At 41.2% G+C, this 22030-nt stretch overlaps 1 protein-coding gene across 8 annotated transcripts in view; it reads left to right on the forward strand.

Annotated features, from left to right (window-relative positions):
- The window catches only part of IDE (insulin degrading enzyme), a 111333-nt gene that overhangs the window by 86061 nt on the left and 3242 nt on the right, over positions 1–22030 (forward strand). For 5 of the 8 annotated variants that reach the window (XM_079900658.1, XM_079900664.1, XM_079900662.1 and 2 more), the window contains 9 exons: positions 1723–1867; positions 4615–4725; positions 6742–6862; positions 9742–9833; positions 10824–10935; positions 12811–12978; positions 14531–14803; positions 15884–15945; positions 21475–21547. In XM_079900658.1, the coding sequence (XP_079756784.1) occupies positions 1723–1867; positions 4615–4725; positions 6742–6862; positions 9742–9833; positions 10824–10935; positions 12811–12978; positions 14531–14803; positions 15884–15945; positions 21475–21547 (1157 nt within the window). Of the gene's footprint in view, positions 1–1722; positions 1868–2351; positions 2497–4614; positions 4726–6741; positions 6863–9741; positions 9834–10823; positions 10936–12810; positions 12979–14530; positions 14804–15883; positions 15946–19027; positions 21452–21474; positions 21548–22030 lie in introns of those variants that run through there. The other 3 variants (XM_079900665.1, XM_079900661.1, XM_079900660.1) reach the window with 3 other exon arrangements.

Raw genomic sequence — 22030 nt, forward strand, 5'->3', positions numbered from 1 at the left:
TTTAGGACACTTCTTGGAATTGCGTTCTGAGCTTGATCCATATGACTTTGAACTCCCAGATTTGTTTTTTTCTAGCTTTGCACTTCCACCTAAGGGTGCCTGTGGGGATGAACCCTTTCAAGGACTCTCTTTTGCTTTGATGCTTTTGTGAGTTGTGCTAGTAAGTTTCTGAACTGCTTCCTTCTGTTTGACTAAAGAAGGAAGTCTGTCATCATGTATAATACTTAAAAAATTAAATGACAGAGTGTTATTTAGATTTGCCAGGTGGAGAATGTATAGCTTTAGAATTTTCTCTTTGATTTCAATTCTCTGTAGCTAAGCATTTTACCCCTATTTTTACTTAATTATCAGTTTTTGATAAAATTTCTGGCTCTGATGTCAGTGCGTCGGTTATATTTACTGTGCTATAGATAGAGTGAAATTTTTAATTTGCTGCCAAACAAACCAAGCCACGAGGCTACCTCAGGTCCTTTGTACTGGTTGTTTCCTCAGCCTGGAAAGTTCACCCAGATATCCCCAGGGCTTGCTCCTTTGCTTCCTTCAGGTCTGGACCCAGATGTCACCTTTCAGAGTGGCCTTGATTAATAATAATAATTTTAATAATAACAATTTAATTTATTAATAATAATTTTATGTAAATTAGCAATCTTCCTGTCCCACTACCCATCACTCCCGTTCCTCTGACCCTGCATAATTTTTCTCCATAACGCTATCACCACCTGATGTATCATATTTAAATTTATTATTTGTCTCTTCCAACTAGGCTCTAAACTCTGTGAAGTCAGGAACTCTGCCTGATTTGTTCCTTCTTTATTCCCAGTATCTAGAGAAGTGCCTAGCACTATAGTGAGAATGTAGTACATATTTGTTGAATGAAGGAATCTTTTACTTGCTTCTCATAAAGGTAAGCAGTGTCACATAGTCAAATGAATAGGTCATTTGACTCAAATCTGAATCCTGACTCTGCTGCTACTAGCCCAGGTGACATGAGGAAAGTGATGCTTCTTATTTGGGAAACGAAGATTTAAGTCAGGTCATCTCTGTGGTCCTATTTAGCTCTTGCACTCTGTAATTATTTCCTCTCTTTTGTTGCTCTTTCTCACTTAAAAATTTTCCTGTTTTAATATTTTTTCCTAGTTCTGGCTGTAGTTGTATGATGGATATTATCAATTACTTTACTGACAGTGTTCCAGTCTCTTGGTTTGGGAGGAAACTCAAGAGATAAGCTAACATTTTCACAGGTCTTAATCTTTCTCTTTCAAGTCTCAGTTTTTCCCTTTTAAGTTTATATAATCATAGCACACAAACTTCTCAATCTCATCCTCCTGTCCACCAAGGGTATGGCTTGCTTAGAGGGAGAAGGAGGACACACACATGCTGTTATCAGCTCTGTCAGCCATGCCTTCTCCTATTAGCCTAAATGTAGGCATGCGTTTTGGCCTGTTCCTCCTTACCTACGCAGTGTTTCTAACTTGTCAGTTCTACCACGCCATCTGGGGTAAGCAATTCCTTCTCCCTCTTCACCACTACCAGCACACATAGCATATTTCAAGCTTCTTTTTTAAACATCTTGTTTTTTTCCTCATGAGAATTCATGTGTATTCAAAGTGTATCTTCAGGAAGTTATTTTAACCCCTGTTCAGTTCCTTGATCCATCTCGAAAGGCCATATCACATTGGGAAGTAATAAATCAGCTATTTTACTGTCAACATTTTCTTCCAGCCCATTTGCTTATGTGGACCCCTTGCACTGTAACATGGCCTATTTGTACCTTGAGCTCCTCAAAGACTCACTCAACGAGTATGCATATGCAGCAGAGCTAGCAGGCTTGAGCTATGACCTCCAAAATACCATCTATGGGATGTATGTAAGTACCCACGTCTTAGAGCCTTCCACTCATCAACATTTTTTATATTGATTTGCTGGAAGCATTTTTGATTGAGGGTGTGAGTTTAATTTCTTTTTTTGTGACTAATCATATTTTCGCATCATTTAATTTTTAAGTTAGCTCTTACTGTTAAGTATTCAGCAATATGCCATTCATATTATGCAAATTTTCCTTGATTTCTTTTTTTTTAAACATCTTTCATCAGACTGTCATATTTTTCTCCTCAAAACAAAATTGGACCCTGATTTAGGTTTAGACCTCTCCCATTCTGTATCTGAAGTCTTGGTCTTTGACAACAGAGAATGAAGTCTTCCTGCCATTGTAAAACAAAAGGTTGGCCTGTACTATTTCCCTAGAAATTCAGATCATGAGGCTGCATATTCATACTCTTCGGTCATGTTTCTTCATTACCATGCCACTGCTTGAGGTATCAAAGCATTTCTTTTGTTTTTCTTTTTGTTAGTCGCTACATTTATGCTGATCCTCTCCATTGCAACATGACATACCTGTTTATCAGGTTATTGAAGGATGATTTAAAAGAGTATACATATGCAGCACGCCTCTCAGGTTTGAGCTATGGCATTGCATCAGGAATGAATGCAATACTTGTAAGTAAAATGAAAACGAAAGAAAAGGCGTCACACCGTTTAAGCATTATGTTGAGCTTGGGAAAACTATTAACTTCTGCATTTTAAAACAAGAAGATTGATGGTTTTTTCCTTGCACCTTTTTAATGATTGAAGAACTCAAGTTAGTATTAGTTCCACTAACAAATGATTTAGTAGAGTTTAGTGCATCTTGTGAACATGTATTTATGCTACGTTTATTTGCATGTTCCTCTGCTTGAAATGTTTAACTTATTAACCCTGAAAGCATGTTGTTCTTTCCATGTATTTGAATATATTAACATCTGTAAGTGAAAGATACCCATAGTTACTGTTGTGGTGCTGAATTTTACTTATATTATAAGCTTCTTTATTTCTGCTGACAGTAGTAGAAAGTTCCTGTGTTCCAATACGACTGACATTTTCATTTAATTTATTTTGTAGCATGTATCATTAACTGCTTTTAAGTGTGTTTTAAGATAAACATTATTAAATGCATCCCAAGAAATAACTAGATCCTTTCTCTTGAAACCGTTTCTGTTATGTTTCCAAACTTATATCTCATTTCCAAATTAACATCCCTCTTCTAGCACACATTCACCTTCACTTTTCTTAAAAATATGTTGTATGTTTTCATAACAACTAAAATGAGAGCATGCACTGTGTACTCTTTCTAATTCTATACAAAAGGTTTTAGGGTTTTTAAATTTTATTTATTTTGCAGTGACTTTTTTTCTTCAAACAAGTAACTTTTCTGGTAGTTTTTGTTTAATGTATAAGAATATATATAACCTAACCATTCTCAGAGTCCAGGGAAATTTGAAGCTCAGAGGTCAAAATAAAATCCAAATAGAAAAGTAATAATCTATGGTTTATTTTTTGCTGTTGAGTTTTAATAGCATATCACCATTAAAATAAATCATTTTTAATGTGTGACAGATGGGCTTTCTGCTAGTTGTCAGTCTAGTTCCCACAGTACAGGATGTGCTTTCCATGGGCAGTGACCTTCACTCCTGCTGAGATACTTGCCTATCAATTTTCTTTTTCTTTTTCTTTTTCTTTTTCTTTTTTTTTTTTTTTGCGGTACGCGGGCCTCTCACCGTTGTGGCCTCTCCCGTTGCGGAGCACAGGCTCCAGACGCGCAGGCTCAGCGGCCATGGCTCATGGGCCCAGCCGCTCCGTGGCATGTGGGGTCTTCCCGGACTGGGGCACGAACCCGTGTCCCCCTGCATCGGCAGGCGGACTCTCAACCACTGCACCACCAGGGAAGCCCCTTGCCTATCCATTTTCATAAGGTAGAGGCGTCCAGAGATATTCTAGTTCCAGTGTATCCTCTAACCTCTGTGGGTGCCACCATGTGGCAATATAATAGTAGGAAATGTGATAATAGGCTTCCCCTGCTTTTCAAAACGTTATGCTTTCAGAAACTATTAAAGTAAATTGTCCTAAGGCAAAATCCAGACAGTACATACAGTGTATCCTTACTTCACATCTGTTTTGCCACTGGCTTTTGGTACATCAGCAGAACTCATCAAACAAGCAAGTAGTGAGACCTATGGACCATTATTGGGCAACATTGGACAAGAAAAGTGGCAAAATGCCATATGATACAAAATTGGGACTTCCTGATTTCTTAAAAGATGATTTTTAAAAATATTTAAATATAAACAATTTGGGGACATATCCAGTAGTTTGCTAGGTAACCCTCCCCTATGATTTTTACCTTCTTAACACAACTATAAAAATCTTAAGCCTGCCATTCTTTAGAAATTCTTTTTGAAGGTTAAATTTAAAACACATTCTATAATTAATTTTGACTTAATGAGAACTTGAATTTTGATGATATATAGTGTGTACTGCCGTAGTTTGGCACCAGGTAAGTTTTCCTGCTATTGTTTTTGTTTAGGAAAAGCATATGATTTTGGATATTAGTAAATAAAGATGGTCAATGTTATCTTCCTAAGTGTCGAACTATATTTATGAGAAATGAAATTCATTTAATTTCTTGTTTTATTTTTATTTTGATACACCTGGTTTGGGGATTTTCCACATGTTTTAAAGTCAAGTTGAAGTTGTTTCATGTTAATTTTAGACTTTTAATATCCTGAACTCTTTCCGTAGCTCTCGGTGAAAGGTTATAATGACAAGCAGCCAATTTTGCTAAAGAAGATCATTGAAAAAATGGCTACCTTTGAGATTGATGAAAAAAGATTTGAAATTATCAAAGAGGCAGTAAGTTTTCTCAACTTATTTTTATAATTTTTTAATTCATAAGGTGATATTGCCACATTATGAACATTTTTGAAAAAGAGGCGAGGAGGAAAAGAAGCATTCATAACCCTGTGGCAGTCATTTTATCCTATCTTTGCTGAATCCTATACTCTATCCAGAAGGAAAGCCTGGGAGACTCTGGTGGACACCTGGCCCCTTTCTCTGTAGGCCCTAAGAGCTAGGATAGCACTGACTTTCAGAGAGGAGTCTGAGGTAGATCTAGTGGCTTTCAGGGACTCCTTGAAGGTTTCATCCAACCTCCATTTAAGAAGAACACTCTAGGGCTTCCCTGGTGGCTCAGTGGTTAAGAATCCGCCTGCCAGTGCAGGGGACACAGGTCCGAGCCCAGGTCTGGGAAGATCCCACGTGCCGCAGAGCAGCTAAGCCTATGCGCCACAACTACTGAGCCTGCATTCTAGAGCCCATGAGCCACAACTACTGAAGCCCATGTGCCTAGCTCCTGTGCTCTGCAACAAGAGAAGCCACCGCAGTGAAAAGCCTGTGAACTGCAACGAAGAGTAGCCCTCGCTCGCTGCAACTAGAGAAAGCCCACGTGCAGCAATGAAGACCCAACACAGCCAAAAATAAAAAATAAATAAATAAATAAAAAGGGAAAAAAAAAAAGAAGAACCCTCTATTCTGCAGGAGGGACCTCAGCCTTCCATGCAGCCTTGTCACATTAGGGCAGACTATTTAGACTTGATGTTATCTTCCACTTAAATTCAACTCATGGTTGGTTCAGTAATGGAAATGTGGGATGGATAGCTACTTTAAAAGCCAAACTATGACCTTCATTGTACACCCAAAGAAATTATCATCAGTTTTCAAATCAAGATTCAATATTTTATATATATACATATCCATGTTGCTTGCTTAGAGAGACTTTTGGGATGACCTTATGGTGAAGAATTAAAGGATGCCAAGAGATGGAGGCCTTGAAAACTGGGGATAACTTTCTGAGAGATGAAAGAGATCCCGTAGTGAAGGTACTTAGAGTACATGTCAGATGCTGGGGTTAAAGCAGCAGCCTGGACAAAGAAAAAGTATGCCCAAGACTTCTCTGGTGGTCCAGTGGTTAAGACTCCAAGCTTCCACTGCAGAGGGCACAGGTTCGATCCCTGGTCAGGGAAGTAAGATCCTTCATGCCTTGCAGTATGGCAAAAAAAAAAAAAAAAAACCTTTTGAAAATATAACATGCAATCGTTTTTTAAAATTTTATTTATTTAATTTATTTTTGGCTGCGTTGGGTCTTCGTTGTTGCATGCGGGCTTTTCTCTAGTTGCGGTGAACGGGGGCTATTCTTCGTTGAGGTGTGCAGGCTTCTCATTGTGGTGGCTTCTCTTGTTGCAGAGCATGGGCTCTAGGCACATGGGCTTCAGTAGTTGTGGCACACGGGCTCAGTAGTTGTGGCTCACGGGCTCTAGAGCGCAGGCTCAGTAGTTGTGGTGCACAGGCGTAGTTGCTCCACAGCATGTGGGATCTTCCCGGACCAGGGCTCGAACCTGTGTCCCCTGCATTAGCAGGCGGATTCTTAACCACTGCGCCACCAGGGAGGTCCGCAATCATTTTTAAGACTCAGTGTACACACCTCACTCCTGATACTATTTCTGGTGTTGTAAGGAACATATATTTTAATTGAATTTAATTGAAGTTCTGTTCTCAGAATTTTACCTTTTACATTTCTTAACTTTACATTTCTTAATTATGGGCACAAAAAACAAAAAAATTACTTTAAAAAAATAAGACTTCAAGAAAAAAGAAAGAAAAAGCATGCTCTTTAGTTTAAGTATGTATCAAAGGGAGAGAGGAGTAAGTCCCATTCTAAATTACATAACTTCGAAAAGGAAGATGAAGCAGATATCTCTGCATCCCATTTAACACATCATTTATGCAAAATGAAGTTTGATTATAGCTGACCTTTTGAAATGATTTTAAAAAGATCGATAAAATTAACAAACCCACGTCTCCCTTCACTAGTATATGCGATCTCTTAACAATTTCCGAGCTGAACAGCCTCACCAGCACGCCATGTACTACCTCCGCTTGCTGATGACTGAAGTGGCCTGGACTAAAGATGAATTGAAAGAAGCCCTGGATGGTGAGACTCTTTCTACTTATAGCCTAATGCTTTCTTCATTCTTTTCTAAAATCATTTTGGTTTTATCCTATTACCTAGTATTTATGCTTTCTAATGACTTGTAGTTCCATTAAAGCCAGCTGTGCATACTGTTTTTTGGGTTTTTTTGTTTTTGTTTTGTTTTTGTTTTTAGAAAAGCAGTGGTGGCCTTTGAAGTGGCTTTTGTATTCAGGCAGTTTATAACCACATTTGCTGTTTTCAACCTGGACCCACAATAGTCAGTTATTACTGTTAACAGATTTCTGCAGATGACAGTGTTTTGACCCAAGCACTTACCTTGTTAATATTGAAGTTTTCAAAAAAGGAAAAAAGGGCTGAGCTTGAAAGTCTTATCACACAGAAAGAATGCTTAGGCATTTTTGTTGTTGTTGTTTTTGTTTTTTTGCGGTACGCGGGCCTCTCACCGTTGCGGCCTCTCCCGTTGCGGAGCATAGGCTCCGAACGCGCAGGCCCAGCAGCCATGGCTCATGGGGTCAGCCGCTCCACGGCATGTGGGATCCTCCCGGACCGGGGCACAAACCCGTGTCCCCTGCATCGGCAGGCGGACTCTCAACCACCGCGCCACCAGGGAAGTCCTTTAATGATCTTTTATGACAAGTCCTTTCTTATTGTGTATCACTGCGCCTTTGATGACTTTAGTGACAAATCAAGAGCAAAGTATTGAAGGTCATTATTTTATTGGTTGAGTAGGCATATAGATTATAAAATTCATTAACTAGAACAGATACGTTTTTAATCTGGACAGTTAATACACTTTTCTTTGTAAAATGATTATGAGTCACATCCGGTTGTAACAAGCAGGAATTTTACCTTTTTTAAAAAATACCACATAATTGATTTTAAATACATTTTCAAGAGACTGAACCTGCATTCAGCATGATCCAAAAGCAGAGATTTGGGGATTCCCACCCCCTTTGTTAGATTCTGGGTCAGATGGTATATGAATTGTAAGCAGAATTAGTTCTAAAGTTTCACATAGGCGTGTGATGCCTTCCTAAAATGTGTTTTATAAAGAGAAAGTCAGCACTTTTTCGGCTGAAATTTTCTGCTCTAATAATCATTCTGTTTTGATATATATATTCATCAATAATCCGGTAATGCCAACATGGCTTAATCTGGAGACAACTCAATATGAGAGGCTGGCTCCCCCGTGACTCTAAGTCTGTCAGCTCTCCAGGTGCCAGGGTAGCAAGAACCTCAGAATTCAGTGTGGTCCAACCGCATTTACTGCCTGCCTGCTATGCACCAGGCGCCAGACTGCAGGTGCTTGAGATTAAAAAATGATCAATTAGGTGGGGTTTCTTGGATCAAGGAGCTCCAGTCTAGTGGCAAAGCGTAAATGTAAAACAGATTGTTTTTTGTAGAGGCAAAGAGACTGAGTATTGTTATAGAAGTTTGCAGAGAGAGCTGAGGGGTCTAGTGAAGGGGACTTCTAGGGCAGTGCAGTGGAGTGGGATGGGTATGCATTTTGGAATTGGATTCAAATGCAGCTCTGCCACTTACTAGCTTGATGACTTTGGACAAGAAACTTAAATTTTCTTAACTTCAGTTTTCTCACCTTTAAAATGGGGATAATAACGCATAATTTATAGTTTATAAGATAACATCTATAAAATGCCTGATGCATAGTAAGCACTTGTTAATTCCCTTCCTATGTCTCTCTTTAAATTTTATTCACTAATTTTAGCATCCATTGTAGCATTTATTAGTATGGTGTCCTAATGGAGAAGGGACAACTCTTCTTTACTGAAGAATTAAATCAGTACATGTAAAAGTAATGAGAAGAACAGAAAATTCACTATTAGGATTCCATAATAATATATGATACAGGCAATATCCACCATTGAATGCTAAATTAGTGGGTAAAAGTTAAGTAAGGACAAAATATTTGTGTGGTCTCAAAGTATTTCCTCCAAAGTAAATATTTAAAAATTATAATGGGAAAAGAAGGCATTGGTGGGGTGGCTTTTCCTAATTGCTTGTAGAGCATACGTGAGTTACTTAATTATAACCAAAAGATTAAAACAGTCCCCTGGCAGACAGCACTATAGCCACGTGGTCAGTGTTTACATCACCAGTATTACAGCGTAACAGCATCATGTGCCCCCGACGTGATGCCCTGAGAAAGACATATTACCTCTGGGGTATTCTTTCTCAGGATACAGAAGCTCAATTTAAGCACGAGAAAACACTAGACAAGCCCCAATAAAGGGCATTCTATAAAATAACTGAGCAGTACTGCTTAAAACTCTTAAGGTCAGAGCTTCCCTTGTGGCGCAGTGGTTGAGAGTCCACCTGCCGATGCAGGGGGCGCGGGTTCGTGCCCCTGTCCGGGAAGATCCCACGTGCCGCGGAGCGGCTGGGCCCGTGAGCCATGGCCGCTGAGCCTGCACGTCCGGAGCCTGTGCTCCGCAACGGGAGAGGCCACAACAGTGAGAGGTCCACGTACTGGGAAAAAAAAAAAAAATCTTAAGGTCATGAAAGGCAAGGAAAGACCAAGGAACTGTTACAGATTGGAGGAAACTAAGGACACATGACAACTAAATGCAAGGTGGGATTGTGGATTCGATCCTGGAACAGAAAAGGGATATTAGTGGAAAACCTGAAATCCAAATAAAGTCTGTATTTTAGTTAATAGTATTGTCCCAGTGTTAACTTCTTAGTTTTGATCATCATCCTATGGTTGTTGAAGATGTTAACGTAAGAGAAAACTGGGTGAAGGGTATATGGGAACTCCCTGTAATATTTTTGCAACTCTTCTGTAAATCTCAAATTACCTCAGAGTTTTTTTTTAAAAAACCTTATAGGTAGAGCTTACTATTTCTTACTCTTGTTTACAGATGTTACCCTTCCTCGCCTTAAGGCCTTCATACCTCAGCTCCTGTCGCGGCTGCACATTGAAGCCCTTCTCCATGGAAACATAACAAAGCAGGTGCGGGATTGAGGTTTTAGCAATAATCTTTTGTGCATCATTGCAAGAGAAAATTTTACCCTAGTTGGTCTAAGATTACGAACTAACCACCACAGTGTGGCTGTATAAGCACACTAGTGTTGACTCAGGCTTCCCTGCCCTGTGCAGGAGGGTAGGGGAGGGTATGGGGGAGCAGAATGATCATGGTTAACTGTGGACCTACTTTCACAGCTGTCTCCTCTGTTTTTGCCTGCCTCTTGCAATCATTGAAGGAAATGGGAATAATTATCCCTACTCTGTAGGACAGCAGGACTGTGTAGTGGATAAGAGCACATGGTGTAGAATCAGCCTGGATTCAAACCTTGACTCCTCCGCTTACAAGTTATGTAATCTTCTGAAAACGTCTTAATCTCTCTATGCTCAATTCCCTTATCGGTAAAATTACTTATAAGGATTAAATTAAATAGTATATTCTAAGTGTTTAGCACGTGGAAAGCATTCCAGATTCCCTTGGTAGTCTGTCTTAAAAGCCCACACTCTCTACCACTCTGTTATATTGCCTCCAAAACAATATGCCAAGGTCAGGTGCTAATAAGTGGCTGAGACAGTATTCTTCCCCAGGTCAGTTTTATTCAGAATAAAGCCTCATGCTTACCTCCTTTGCTTTGCTATAGCCCCAGTTGTCTGGTGTGGGTCATTGACGTGGGACCACCTTTCCATCATCAATACCTCCCCAGCTTTGGCAGTGCCTTTTCCCCAGAATCGAGATCAGTGCTGATGATTGTCTGGGTCTCTGTTTCTCTTCACTGCTACCATACTGACTCTATTGCAAATTGATGAGTTCAGTTTTTATCCATTTGAACAGGATCAAATGTATTTAAGATTTAAAAATCCACTTTTATGATAAACTAGGTTAGTTTCACAAGCATGTTGTTTCATATTGCATGGGCTACTATCTAATCAAGATACCTTTGTGATTTGTAATGTGCTATGACCTATCTTCTTCCACAGGCTGCATTAGGAATTATGCAGATGGTTGAAGACACCCTTATTGAACATGCTCATACAAAACCTCTCCTTCCAAGTCAGCTGGTTCGGTATAGAGAAGTTCAGCTCCCTGACAGTAAGTGGAAATGCTATATCTTTGGTAATGGACTACTTTGACATAATATTGTGTGTGATTACAGATGAGTTGAAGTCACTTGGATGATAATATATAGTTTTATGGTAAAGATCTACTGGGGTCCTCTACTATTTATAGCTAGAGGTAGATAATTCTGTGGGAAAATTATCTGTAGGAGTGCCAAAGAGGTAAAATTGGAGGTAGGCAATTATTTTGAAGAGAATGATACTGCAATTGACTGGTAATTGAGTATAGAGGAGTTAGGGAAAAATCACAAAACTAAAGAAATGTTGACTGTGAAGCATGAAATAAAATTTATTTATAAAAAATGTAAATTAGAATTAGGAGTGCATAGGAGTCTTTGGCAGAAGACTCACAGGTGCAGATAACACCATGTATTCGTTGCATGCATATTTGGTAAGGAATTAATATAAAGAATTGATAATAATATATTGGAGTTTGCAATGTTGGGTTACTTTTACATTAACAGTGGTTTCCTTTGATATAGAACTCATTAAGCATTATTTTCAATATTGTTCAGAACTGTATGGTGGGAAGTATGTTAGACCAGGGATGAGAAGCATTGATTTTTTTCTTTGAACTTTTTCTAAAAGTAATCACTTCCTCTTCTGAACCCCCAGCACAGGTTTTCTGAACCTTTCCTTGTTTAACCTACTCAGCACTTCTTCTCTTGTATTGGGATTGAAGTGCATCTCCATCTCCCCCGTTAGGCTATACCTTTCTTAAGGCTGGAGTCTGTGTCTGGCTCACTTGAGTAGCTACTAAAGCATTACCTCAGGATCTCTCTGTTGAATGCTCAGAGACACTTTGAGCACAGCACTGCTATTCTGCATGGCCAGTCATTACAGACCTGATAATGGTTACTTTCAAACTTCACTTAGTTTGTTCCTCAGTCACCGCAGCATGGCAGAGAGGGAGAATCAGGAACTGCCATTCAAGGGAATTCCCTGGTGGTCCAGTGGTTAGAACTCTGCACTTTCACTGCCTAGGGCCCTGGTTCGATTCCTGGTTGGGAAGCTAATATCCCACAAGCCGCTCGGTACAGCTGAAAGAACAGATGATTGAATGAACGAACAAACTGCCATTCAAAAACCATAGCACATGGTCATCAGGCGGTGACTAAGCACGGTGTATTTGCTTAGTCACATTTACTGCTCATGGAATAGTTGTCAGATCATAAAGCATGGCCATCTGTTTATAACTTTGATGAGTACTTGATCAGCATATCTGCGTTTTTGTCTTAGCTCTCCACCATCCAACTTTGTGTCCTTGGACAAGTCACCTCGCTTCTCAGGGTCTTAGTTTCCTCATCTCTAAAGTAAGGTGTTAGGCTAAGTCATCTCTAAGCACTGTGCACATTTGTGTAAATTTGTGAATTGACCTTCAGTGTGGGTGTTGGTAAACAATATTAGAAATAGAATGCTAAGTAGATACTGGCACAACTAGTCATTTAAAAATTGTTTTGTATGGTTATTAAAACATAGGTCGTATTTCTGTTGAAGTTCTTATAGCTATTAGCTAGTTCTAATCTAGTACGTACACTACATTGTAGATTTCATTAACAATGGATCTCATTTAGCATCAATACTTAGTCATAAAATGGGTTTTTTATAAGTGTTTTGCCCTTTAAAGTCAGTGAGTATTTATAGAGGGCCTACCAAGTACAGATCACTGTATTAGCATTCCCTTGGGTAAGTTGAGTTTCACATTCTTAATGAATTAATTGTAATAGTTTGGAACTGCCAAAAGACACCAGCCGAACTGAGCAACTTCATAACAGCCAAACAAAACAGTAACTTTATTAAACCCTAAATAAATTTTTGAACGTGTTGCTGTCTTCTTGAAACTTCCTAGGAGGATGGTTTGTCTATCAGCAGAGGAATGAAGTTCACAATAACTGTGGCATCGAGATATACTACCAAACAGACATGCAGAGCACCTCGGAGAACATGTTTCTGGAGCTCTTCTGTCAGATCATCTCCGAGCCATGCTTCAACACCCTGCGCACCAAGGAACAGCTGGGTGAGGGGGGAGCAGGGGATGGCAGGATACCTCAGTCCTTGAGGAACAGCCATTGTCCTCGAGAGCATTCTCCACATGTACAGTCCCCTAGCATGATGCTTCAGGCGTGCTGTACTCAGAAAGACTGTGAAAGCCTGTTTGTGGGGAATCCACTTCTAGAAGATAAGCAGTTAACATCTTATGGACATTACAGCAGTTCTTAAGGAGATGAACTGTGTTTACATTACATACAAGTCTATAAAAAGGTCATTTTGGGTGGGATGCTAAGGGAAGTCTGTTATGGGTGACAAGGTGGGAAGCAAGCCATCCACAGAAGCTTAGATTTACTGAATTTTGGGTTCATTGAGAGGGCAGGTATTTTCTTTTATTCACCTTTGTTTCCCAAGCCTGGGGCACATAGAAGGTACTCAGTAAGTGTCTGCTGAGGAAATGTTTTGGCAGAGTTCTAGGCACTGTTAAAAGCCTTGGAGATCTTGGCAGGTGTGATCAATTAAGGAAAGAAACAAGCCCCAGTACGTTGAATAACCAATGAAAAAGGATTTGGGTGAGTGTCCCCAAGTAACAATCTTTTTTTAAATAACCACAATGGTAGATGCTGGACAGCAAAAGTGGATAAGTTATGGATGGTCTTTTCCTTCATGGAGCTCACAATCTAGTCAGGGATGCAGACCTGTAAGGAATAATTGTAGTACAGTGTGGCAAATGCTACTAAGAGTGTTCAAACTCTAAAGGCTATGCTGAAGGAAGGGAGGTGTGGTTTGGGGCAGAGCAGCTGGAGAAGGCAAGCCACGAATGCTGTTTAGGAAAGATGTAGACGGTAGGTAGTGTATGAGCTCACAAGGTGACAATGGAAGTATGACCTTCAGTTACTTGGTCTAAAGATTTGCAGTCTGAATGGAGTTGGTCCAGGAATGGGTTATCTAGCAAGAAATGCAATAGTGGAGGCAAGTTCACATAAGGAACTTGGACATGAAAGGAAGCCGAGCTAGGACAATGGTTAAGGGATGAAAATGAGTCCAGCATTTCATAGGGATGAGAATAACTTTTTTTTTTTTTTTTTTTGCGGTACGCGGGCCTCTCACTGTTGCGGCCCCTCCCGCTGTGGAGCACAGGCTCCGGACGCGCAGGCTCAGCGGCCATGGCTCACAGGCCCAGCCGCTCCGCGGCATGTGGGATCTTCCTGGACCGGGGCACAATCCCGTGTCCCCTGCATCGGCAGGCGGACTCTCAACCACTGTGCCACCAGGGAAAGCCCGAGAATAACTTTAACATGGATTGAAGGGGATTAACTAGCAGACAGGGAGGAGCCTGGGAATATTGAGTTTGAAAGATAAACAAGGGTTTTATCTCCAAATTTCTAACTATTCTTCAGAGAGCTCTTCTGCCCTGTCCTTAGGAACTGAAGATATTTTAATTGCTCGTTTCTTCAGAGGTGAATAATATAAAGCCCTAAAGTAGATTTTATTTGCTCTGACAGGATAATTTTTGAAAGATTAAGAGTGACCCATGTCTCAAATGCCAAGGTCCTGACTGGCTGGTGTTTGCGTTTCAGGCTATATTGTCTTCAGTGGGCCACGCCGAGCCAATGGCATACAGGGCTTACGGTTCATCATCCAGTCGGAAAAGCCACCTCACTACCTAGAAAGCAGAGTGGAAGCTTTCTTAATTACCATGGAAAAGTCCATAGAGGACATGACAGAAGAGGCCTTCCAAAAACACATCCAAGCATTAGCGATTCGTCGACTAGACAAACCAAAGAAACTGTCTGCAGAGTGTGCTAAATACTGGGGGGAAATCATCTCCCAGCAATACAATTTTGACAGAGGTAAGACAAAATTAGGGCCCCAACATTCATGGCATGTAAGTAAAACATTTGAGGACATTGATGCCATTCTACAAAATGGTATTTGTTTCGTAGGTGATGTTCCAGTATGATTTGGGATGGGGGTGGAGGCATACCACTTCTAAAGAATCTTTATTTAATGTAACAACAATTTCCTAGTAGAAACTTTAGCTTTTTTTTTCCTTCTCTGAACTAGAGCTGGATCTATCTGTATCTCATAATAATGCACTAATAATAAATCTGATTTCACTTTTTGTGTTCATTCAGTACGCCCCTGAGGCTCTGAGCACAGATATGTAGGTATTTCTCATAACTCTAAATGGAAAATGTGCAAATTGAACTCTCTTGAGACAGGTGCTGCCCTGGAGGCGCAGGGGTTCAAATGTTTCCCTTTAGGGATCTCCCAAAATTTGTCAGTGCTTTTAGATTTGGGAGACTGTGCTCCCCAAAGTGTCCTGCTTATCAGCTTCCTTGTGCCTTTCTTAGAACAGATTAACAATGGAGTGCACTCAGCTACACTAGAAGTCAGAAAGAGTTGGGTTGTGTTCTCACTGTGACACCAACAAGCCAAAGATCTCAGCCAAGTAACATTTTTTGGGCCTGTGTTTCCTTACCTGTAATTTTTCTAGCAGTTGGATTCACTGTTAGTAGTACTGGGTTGGCCAAGAAGTTCGTTCAGGTTTTTCCATAAGATGTTTCGGAAAAACCTGTGTGAACTTCTTGGCCAACCCAATACCTCCCACTTATTGAGCATTTGCCCTGTGCCCTGGTATTGTGTTATTGTCAGTTAAGTAGTTGTTATCGACAATTTCTAGATGAGGAAACTGAGGCTCAGAAAACTTGAAGTGACTAGCCCAAGACCCAACAGCTCATAACTAGAGAGACAGGATATCCTCTTACTTTTTACTTGAAATTTATTCCCTTACTACTTGCAGGAGCAGATGATCACTCAAAAAGATGGATTCTTAAGAGTGTTGGAGTGAAGTATATTGTCATTTAGTGTAGTGTTCTGGGATACTTAAAATGAAAATATTGTAAATTCTTGTTTGATTACTTTTTTAGATAATACAGAAGTTGCCTATTTAAAAACACTTACCAAGGAAGATATTATCAAATTCTATAAGGTAAGTTCAATTTACATGTTTAGATTTTGACTGATAAGAAAATATTGTATGCACTGTGTTGTGTGTTGCTGCTTTGAACCCATTCAGGCAGGATTTATGAAGACATTTTTATGGACCTAAATATTTTGTGTGTGTGTATGTGGGGTACGCGGGCCTCTCACTGTTGTGGCCTCTCCCGTCGTGGAGCACAGGCTCCGGACGCGCAGGCTCAGCGGCCATGGCTCACGGGCCTCGCCGCTCTGCGGCATGTGGGATCCTCCTGGACCGGGGCACGAACCCGTGTCCCCTGCATCGGCAGGCGGACTCTCAACCACTGCGCCACCGGGGAAGCCGTGGACCTAAGTATTTCTGACACATATTACTGTTAGGAAAAAGAAATAGTCCCTATTGAACTCAGTACTGTTTTTCTCTCCCTCTGGACCGAGGACCGTGATGGCCCTTCCTGGCTTCCAGAGCCACCTGTTTAGGTTACCCTTCTGTTTCTTCTCTCTGTTCCTCGCCCCAGCCCGCAAAGAACATCGCTGAGCTTTTGGTGGGAAGAAAGAGCAAAGAAAACAAATAGAACTTGGGAATCCGATTATTTTCCAGTCTCTGGCAACTGTAAATCATCTTCACTAATTTAGGTGCCACTATGGCTCCTTTTAAAAATAAATGATTACTGGGCTTCCCTGGTGGCGCAGTGGTTGAGAGTCCGCCTGCCGATGCAGGGGACACGGGTTCGTGCCCCAGTCCGGGAAGATCCCACATGCCGCGGAGCGGCTGGGCCCGTGAGCCATGGCCACTGAGCCTGCGCGTCCGGAGCCTGTGCTCTGCAACGGGAGAGGCCACAACAGTGAGAGGCCCGCATACGGCAAAAGATAAATAAATAAATAAATAAAAGAAATGATTACTCACCTTTGAACTGTGTTCAGAGATCTTCTGAGTTGTTTTTTTTTAATTGCGTTTATTGAAGTATAGTTGATTTACAATGTCGTGTTAGTTTCAGGTGTACAGCAAAGTGATTCCATTTTATATATATATTCTTTTTCATATTCTTTTCTATTATAGGTTATTATAAGATATTGGATATAGTTCCCTGTGCTATACAGTAGGATCTTATTGTTTGTCTATTTTATATATAGTAGTTTATATCTGCTAATCCCAAACTAGAGATTTGTGAGTTTTTTTTTAAAGTAGAATGACTTTTTATACTAATTATTATATTTATTTATTTATTTTTGGCTGTGTTGGGTCTTCATTGCTGCACGCAGGCTTTCTCTAGTTGTGGTGAGCGGGGGGCTACTGTTCGCTGCAGTGCGCGGGCTTCACATTGCAGTGGCTTCTCTTGTTGCAGAGCGCGGACTCCAGTAGTTGTGGCACGCGGGCTCAGTAGTTGTGGCTCGTGGGCTCTAGGGTGCAGGCTCAGTAGTTGTGGCGCACGGACTTAGCTGCTCTGCGGCCTGTGGGATCTTCCCAGGCCAGGGCTAGAACCTGTGTCCCCGGCATTGGCAGGCGGATTCTTAACCACTGCGCCACCAGGGAGGTCCCAGATTTGTGAGCTTTAAACGCCTGAGCTCACTGAGAAAGTTCAGTTCATCAAGAGAAAAGAGAGGCACCACCATTAAAGTTTTCCCAGTACAGCTTGAAGAGGTTTACACCATCCAAATTTTCCCCACCTGTAACAGAATTCATAGAAGGGTAGCAAAAATTTTAAGTGGGCATATAATGTGTAGTAACCATGCTAAGTGCAGAAATTAAAAATTTATGCTGCAATAGAGTTGCACCTAAAGCGCTATATATATTCTTTGTAATGTATTGGGACCTCTAATTTGTGTAAAATACTTTTATGTCTGTTTTTTAGGATAAGGAACAAAATTCTACTCCATAATTACCATAGTACCTTAGAATTATACCCTATCTAGTATCCTTAGCCACTTCTCCTGGTTCATATCTGATTTATCAGACACCAGGTTTTTCGTTGGGAGCTCAGGTCCTGCCTCATGCTAACATCTCTGGGAGGGATGTCATCTGCTTTTCAAGGTCATTTCTCAGGGATCTGTTGTAACTGCCATAACGGGAGTGGTGCTTGCAGTTCTCATTGGAATGATTTTGTGAAATTAATTGTACAGTGAAGGCTAATCAGATCTAATTCACCACTGTTGGTGCTTGTGTGGGAGAGTGAGGAAAAGGAAATAGCCCTGAGGTGGAGGTGCTGATAGTTTCATAGAAGAAAAGGGTGACTTAGCACGTCTACCAGTTACTTTCCCCCCAGATCCTCTGCAGGACGACAAGATTTCTGGTCTCTGTATGTGCAAACAAGTATTCATATAGCCAGTAACACCTTAGCAATAAGAAAAGAGAGACAGTAGCAATTTTAGGTTCAAAATTTGACAGTAAAAGACAGTATTTTGAATGTTCCTTTCTCAGCAATGGGATTTGAACCATTTTGGCTATGGACATGGCTGGCTGGGCAATTTACCATTTTCTTTACCTCATGGCTCCCTTGCATTGTGTAGAAGAATTGTGCTTTTTTGCAGTGATAGTCTTTTTTTTTTTTAATATTATTTATTTAGTTTTAAATTTTGGCTGTGTTGGGTCTTCGCTGCTGCATGAGGGCCCTCCCCAGCTGCGGCAAGCGGGGGCTACTCCTTGCCGCGGTGCACGGGCCTCTCATGTTGGTGGCTGCTTCCCCTGTTGCGGGCTTAAGTAGTTGTAGCGCGAGGGCTCTAGAGAGCAGGCTCAGCAGCTGCGGCTCACAGGCCTAGCCACTCCGCGGCATGTGGGATCCTCCCAGATCAGGGCTCGAACCTGTGTCCCCTGCACTGGCCGGCGGACTCCCAACCACTGCACCACCAGGGAAGTCCCAGTGATAGTCTTTTAAAAATATATATATTTTGACAAGGGGGAGGCTCGGCCTGTGAAGGGGCAGTGGGCATATGGAAAACCTGTGCACCTTCCACTCAATTTTGCTGTGAACTCAAACTGCTTGAAAAAATAAAATCTATTAAAAAAAATGTGTGTGTATGTATGTAACAAAAAACGCATACTTTTTTTTTTTTAATTTAAATTTTTTTTTCTTTTATTTTTTGGCCACACCATGCAGCATGTGGGATCTTAACTCTCCGACCAGGGATCGAACCCATAATCCCTGCAGTGGAAGCACAGAGTCCTAACCACTGGACCACCAGGGAACTCCCAACACATACATATTTTTAAAATAAAACAATATATAAAATAAGATTCTGTTCTGAAATATAACCCCAGGTAGTCTTTGTGTCTGTGGAGAGAGAGCTGCAGTAGGACCGTGAGGGGCAGAGTTGGGTGTGAGAGCAGGGCTCCAGGACACGTGTCCGCAGCCAGGCTGTTCAGCCATCCAGAGCCCTGCTCAGAGCTGCTGGCCTCACTCAGTGATCTGTGGGGCAGCAGCAGGAGCACATATGGCCTCTGAGCACAGACTCTGGGCTCAGCCCTATCACCAGCTAGCTAGCTCTGTGACCTTGGCCAAATTACTTAAGCTTCCTTATTTACAAAATAGAGATTATGGTGTATTCATTGAAATGAGGTATGTAAAGTGATTGGCACTTAGTAGCATTTATTAAACAGTCTCTATCGTTATCTCTTTATTAGTAATACTCAATCTTAGGATTTTTAAATATTTTAATCAGAATGTTTTAGATCGGAATATGTTTTCCTCCTTGGTGTTATAAAGTGGGTTTTAGTTGTGTTGATTTACTACTTAAGACTGTTACACTTTGTGAGGTTAGTTACTTGTTCTCAACTGCCTACAAAAGAGGGTGCTCATGTTCAGCTCTCTTTGGTTCCTAAGACATTTATTTTAAGACATTATTAGTTATGTGTGTTCAAAAAGAATGATGACTTAATATGACTTACTGTGATGTTCCCAGAAGAAATGAAGATTTCTCTTTCCTTCCACAAATTCTGTTATTTATTTGAAGTTACAGGTGGTACCTGATCATTGAATTTGTGAAAAGAGCAGTTATAAGACTGACTTTCTTGTCTTAAAAAAATGACAGTGTTTATTACCAAGCTTACGCTAAATCTAGAACAGGCTTTCCCTAGCTATGTTCCATGGTACGAGATACTAATAGGGGGTACCTAGAAAAAAGGGTTTCGTGACCATGTACGTTTGGGAATGACTACTCTTTATTCTCATTCTTGGTGAATCACAGAGCATGTTAGCTTTTTAAAAGTTCTAAGAACCCCATAGTTAAAATTTCTTTAGCCCAGCATTTGTTTAGTTTTGATTAACAAAATATTTCCTAAGCTGCTATCACTATGGACACTTTTTTTTGCACAGAATACCTATAAGTATCTCTTAGGACTCTCGTGTTCCTTAGAATAGAGAAATTCTAAGAAATTTCTGCAATTGGTTGGTTTTTAGAAAAATGGGGATTATCCAAAGTTGGTCAGGAAATTGAACAGGATATTCTGCTGTAACCGATACAGGTTAAGAGGGCGATGAAGGTTTGGGTGATAAGGGATCAAGAATAGATCTTTGGAAGCAAACGTTTTTCTCCAGTAAGATGCTCTCAGATGAGGCACTGCATGTTACTGGAGGCTGACCTGGGCTGAGCTCCTGAAAGAGGCTGTTCTGCCAGCTGACAGAGCCGTGGGCAAGCTTGCTGTGCAACCTCAGCAGGGCTTCCATTGCAGCTGCACAGGGCCAGGCTTGCAATAACTGTTCCGTAAATAACCGTGAGTCAGTATGGCTTTGCTGATGATCTCTTCCTCTGAGGTTACAAAACATTGCTGCTGGCTGAGGCATCAGGGGAAGCTTCATCACAACTTGTGTTTTCCCTTTGCAAAAGACAAATACAGGTCCAGCATCAAGGGAAAGGTGAGGAGACACTTCGCCACAGGATCCTTCTGCCAACATACCACTCCTGGCTTTCTTGGTAGTAACTAAGGGGAGTCCCTCAAAGCAACGTGGTGGAATGGAGAGAACAAGCAAACCTCACTTCTGGCACCGTCCCTTCCAAGCTGTGTGACTCCACCTGTGTGACTTTTTGTTCTAGAGTCAGAGTCTCTAAAACAAGAATCATCATGATGTTTAGCTTACAGAGAATCAAGTGAGCTAACATAGGAGAGAGGCTGATACAAGATGACACTCAAGAGATGTTAGTTTTCTTCTTTTCTTAGGGGGCAAGCATCGTGGTCATCCCTTAACTAAGCTCAGGCCATTGTCTCTGCAGACACTGCAGACCAGTAGGTGCAGCCCTGCATCAAACCCCAATGAGAACTAGGCTAGGGTTTTAATCCCAGCCCAGGTACCTACTAGCTGTAGGGGCTTGAGCACTTAATCTCCTTGGACTCACTTTTCTCATTGTAAGATGGGGTTAAGAATAATTCTTGCCTACCTCCTAATTTTTGTGGAGTTCAAATGAAATACTATAGGTAAGGGGAAAGAAAGGGAGGCGTCTTTACTGTTTCTGACTGCGTGAGAGCTGATTCTTCATGGTCGTAAGAGAGCACCTCATTTTAAGTTCCTTAGTGGGGCAAAAGGGTGACCTTGCTATTCTTTCCAACCAGGAAATGTTGGCGGTAGATGCCCCGAGAAGACATAAGGTATCCGTCCATGTTCTTGCCAGAGAAATGGATTCTTGTAAGTATTGAGTATTGGCTTTTTCAAAAGTGTGTTTTTAGGCACGCGATAGCTGTACCATGCCATAGTCACAGCCCTTCTAGACCACCAGGAAGTAAAGGGGCACAGAAGGGGAACTAACTGGAGACAGGGTCTGCTCTGTCAAAGCAAAAATAAGGGGAAAAAGGAAATGAGGCAGTGAAGGAGAGAGCCAACAGCAGAGGACACAGTGCCGAGCTGGCCACAGCTCCGTAAGAAAACAAGGCCAGGTGCTGGTAGGGCATCTCCAAAGAAGCTGCATGGGACAACTGCATGTGGCGGGGGAAGGGTGAGCAGTTTATCTGTCCTTCCCATCTCCTGTCTGTGACGGTTTGCCCCATGACCATTTACTCCCCCGGCCTTCCAGGTGGTTTTACTGGGTCCTTCCGGGTGGCCAGAGCCTCAGGGTCCAGTGAGGTCAGAGCTGGGCACTAAAGCAGCTGTGGCCAAGGCTATTTAAGCACA

This window comes from Stenella coeruleoalba (assembly GCF_951394435.1).
Source record: "Stenella coeruleoalba genome assembly, chromosome: 16".
Classification (NCBI taxonomy): domain Eukaryota; kingdom Metazoa; phylum Chordata; class Mammalia; order Artiodactyla; family Delphinidae; genus Stenella; species Stenella coeruleoalba.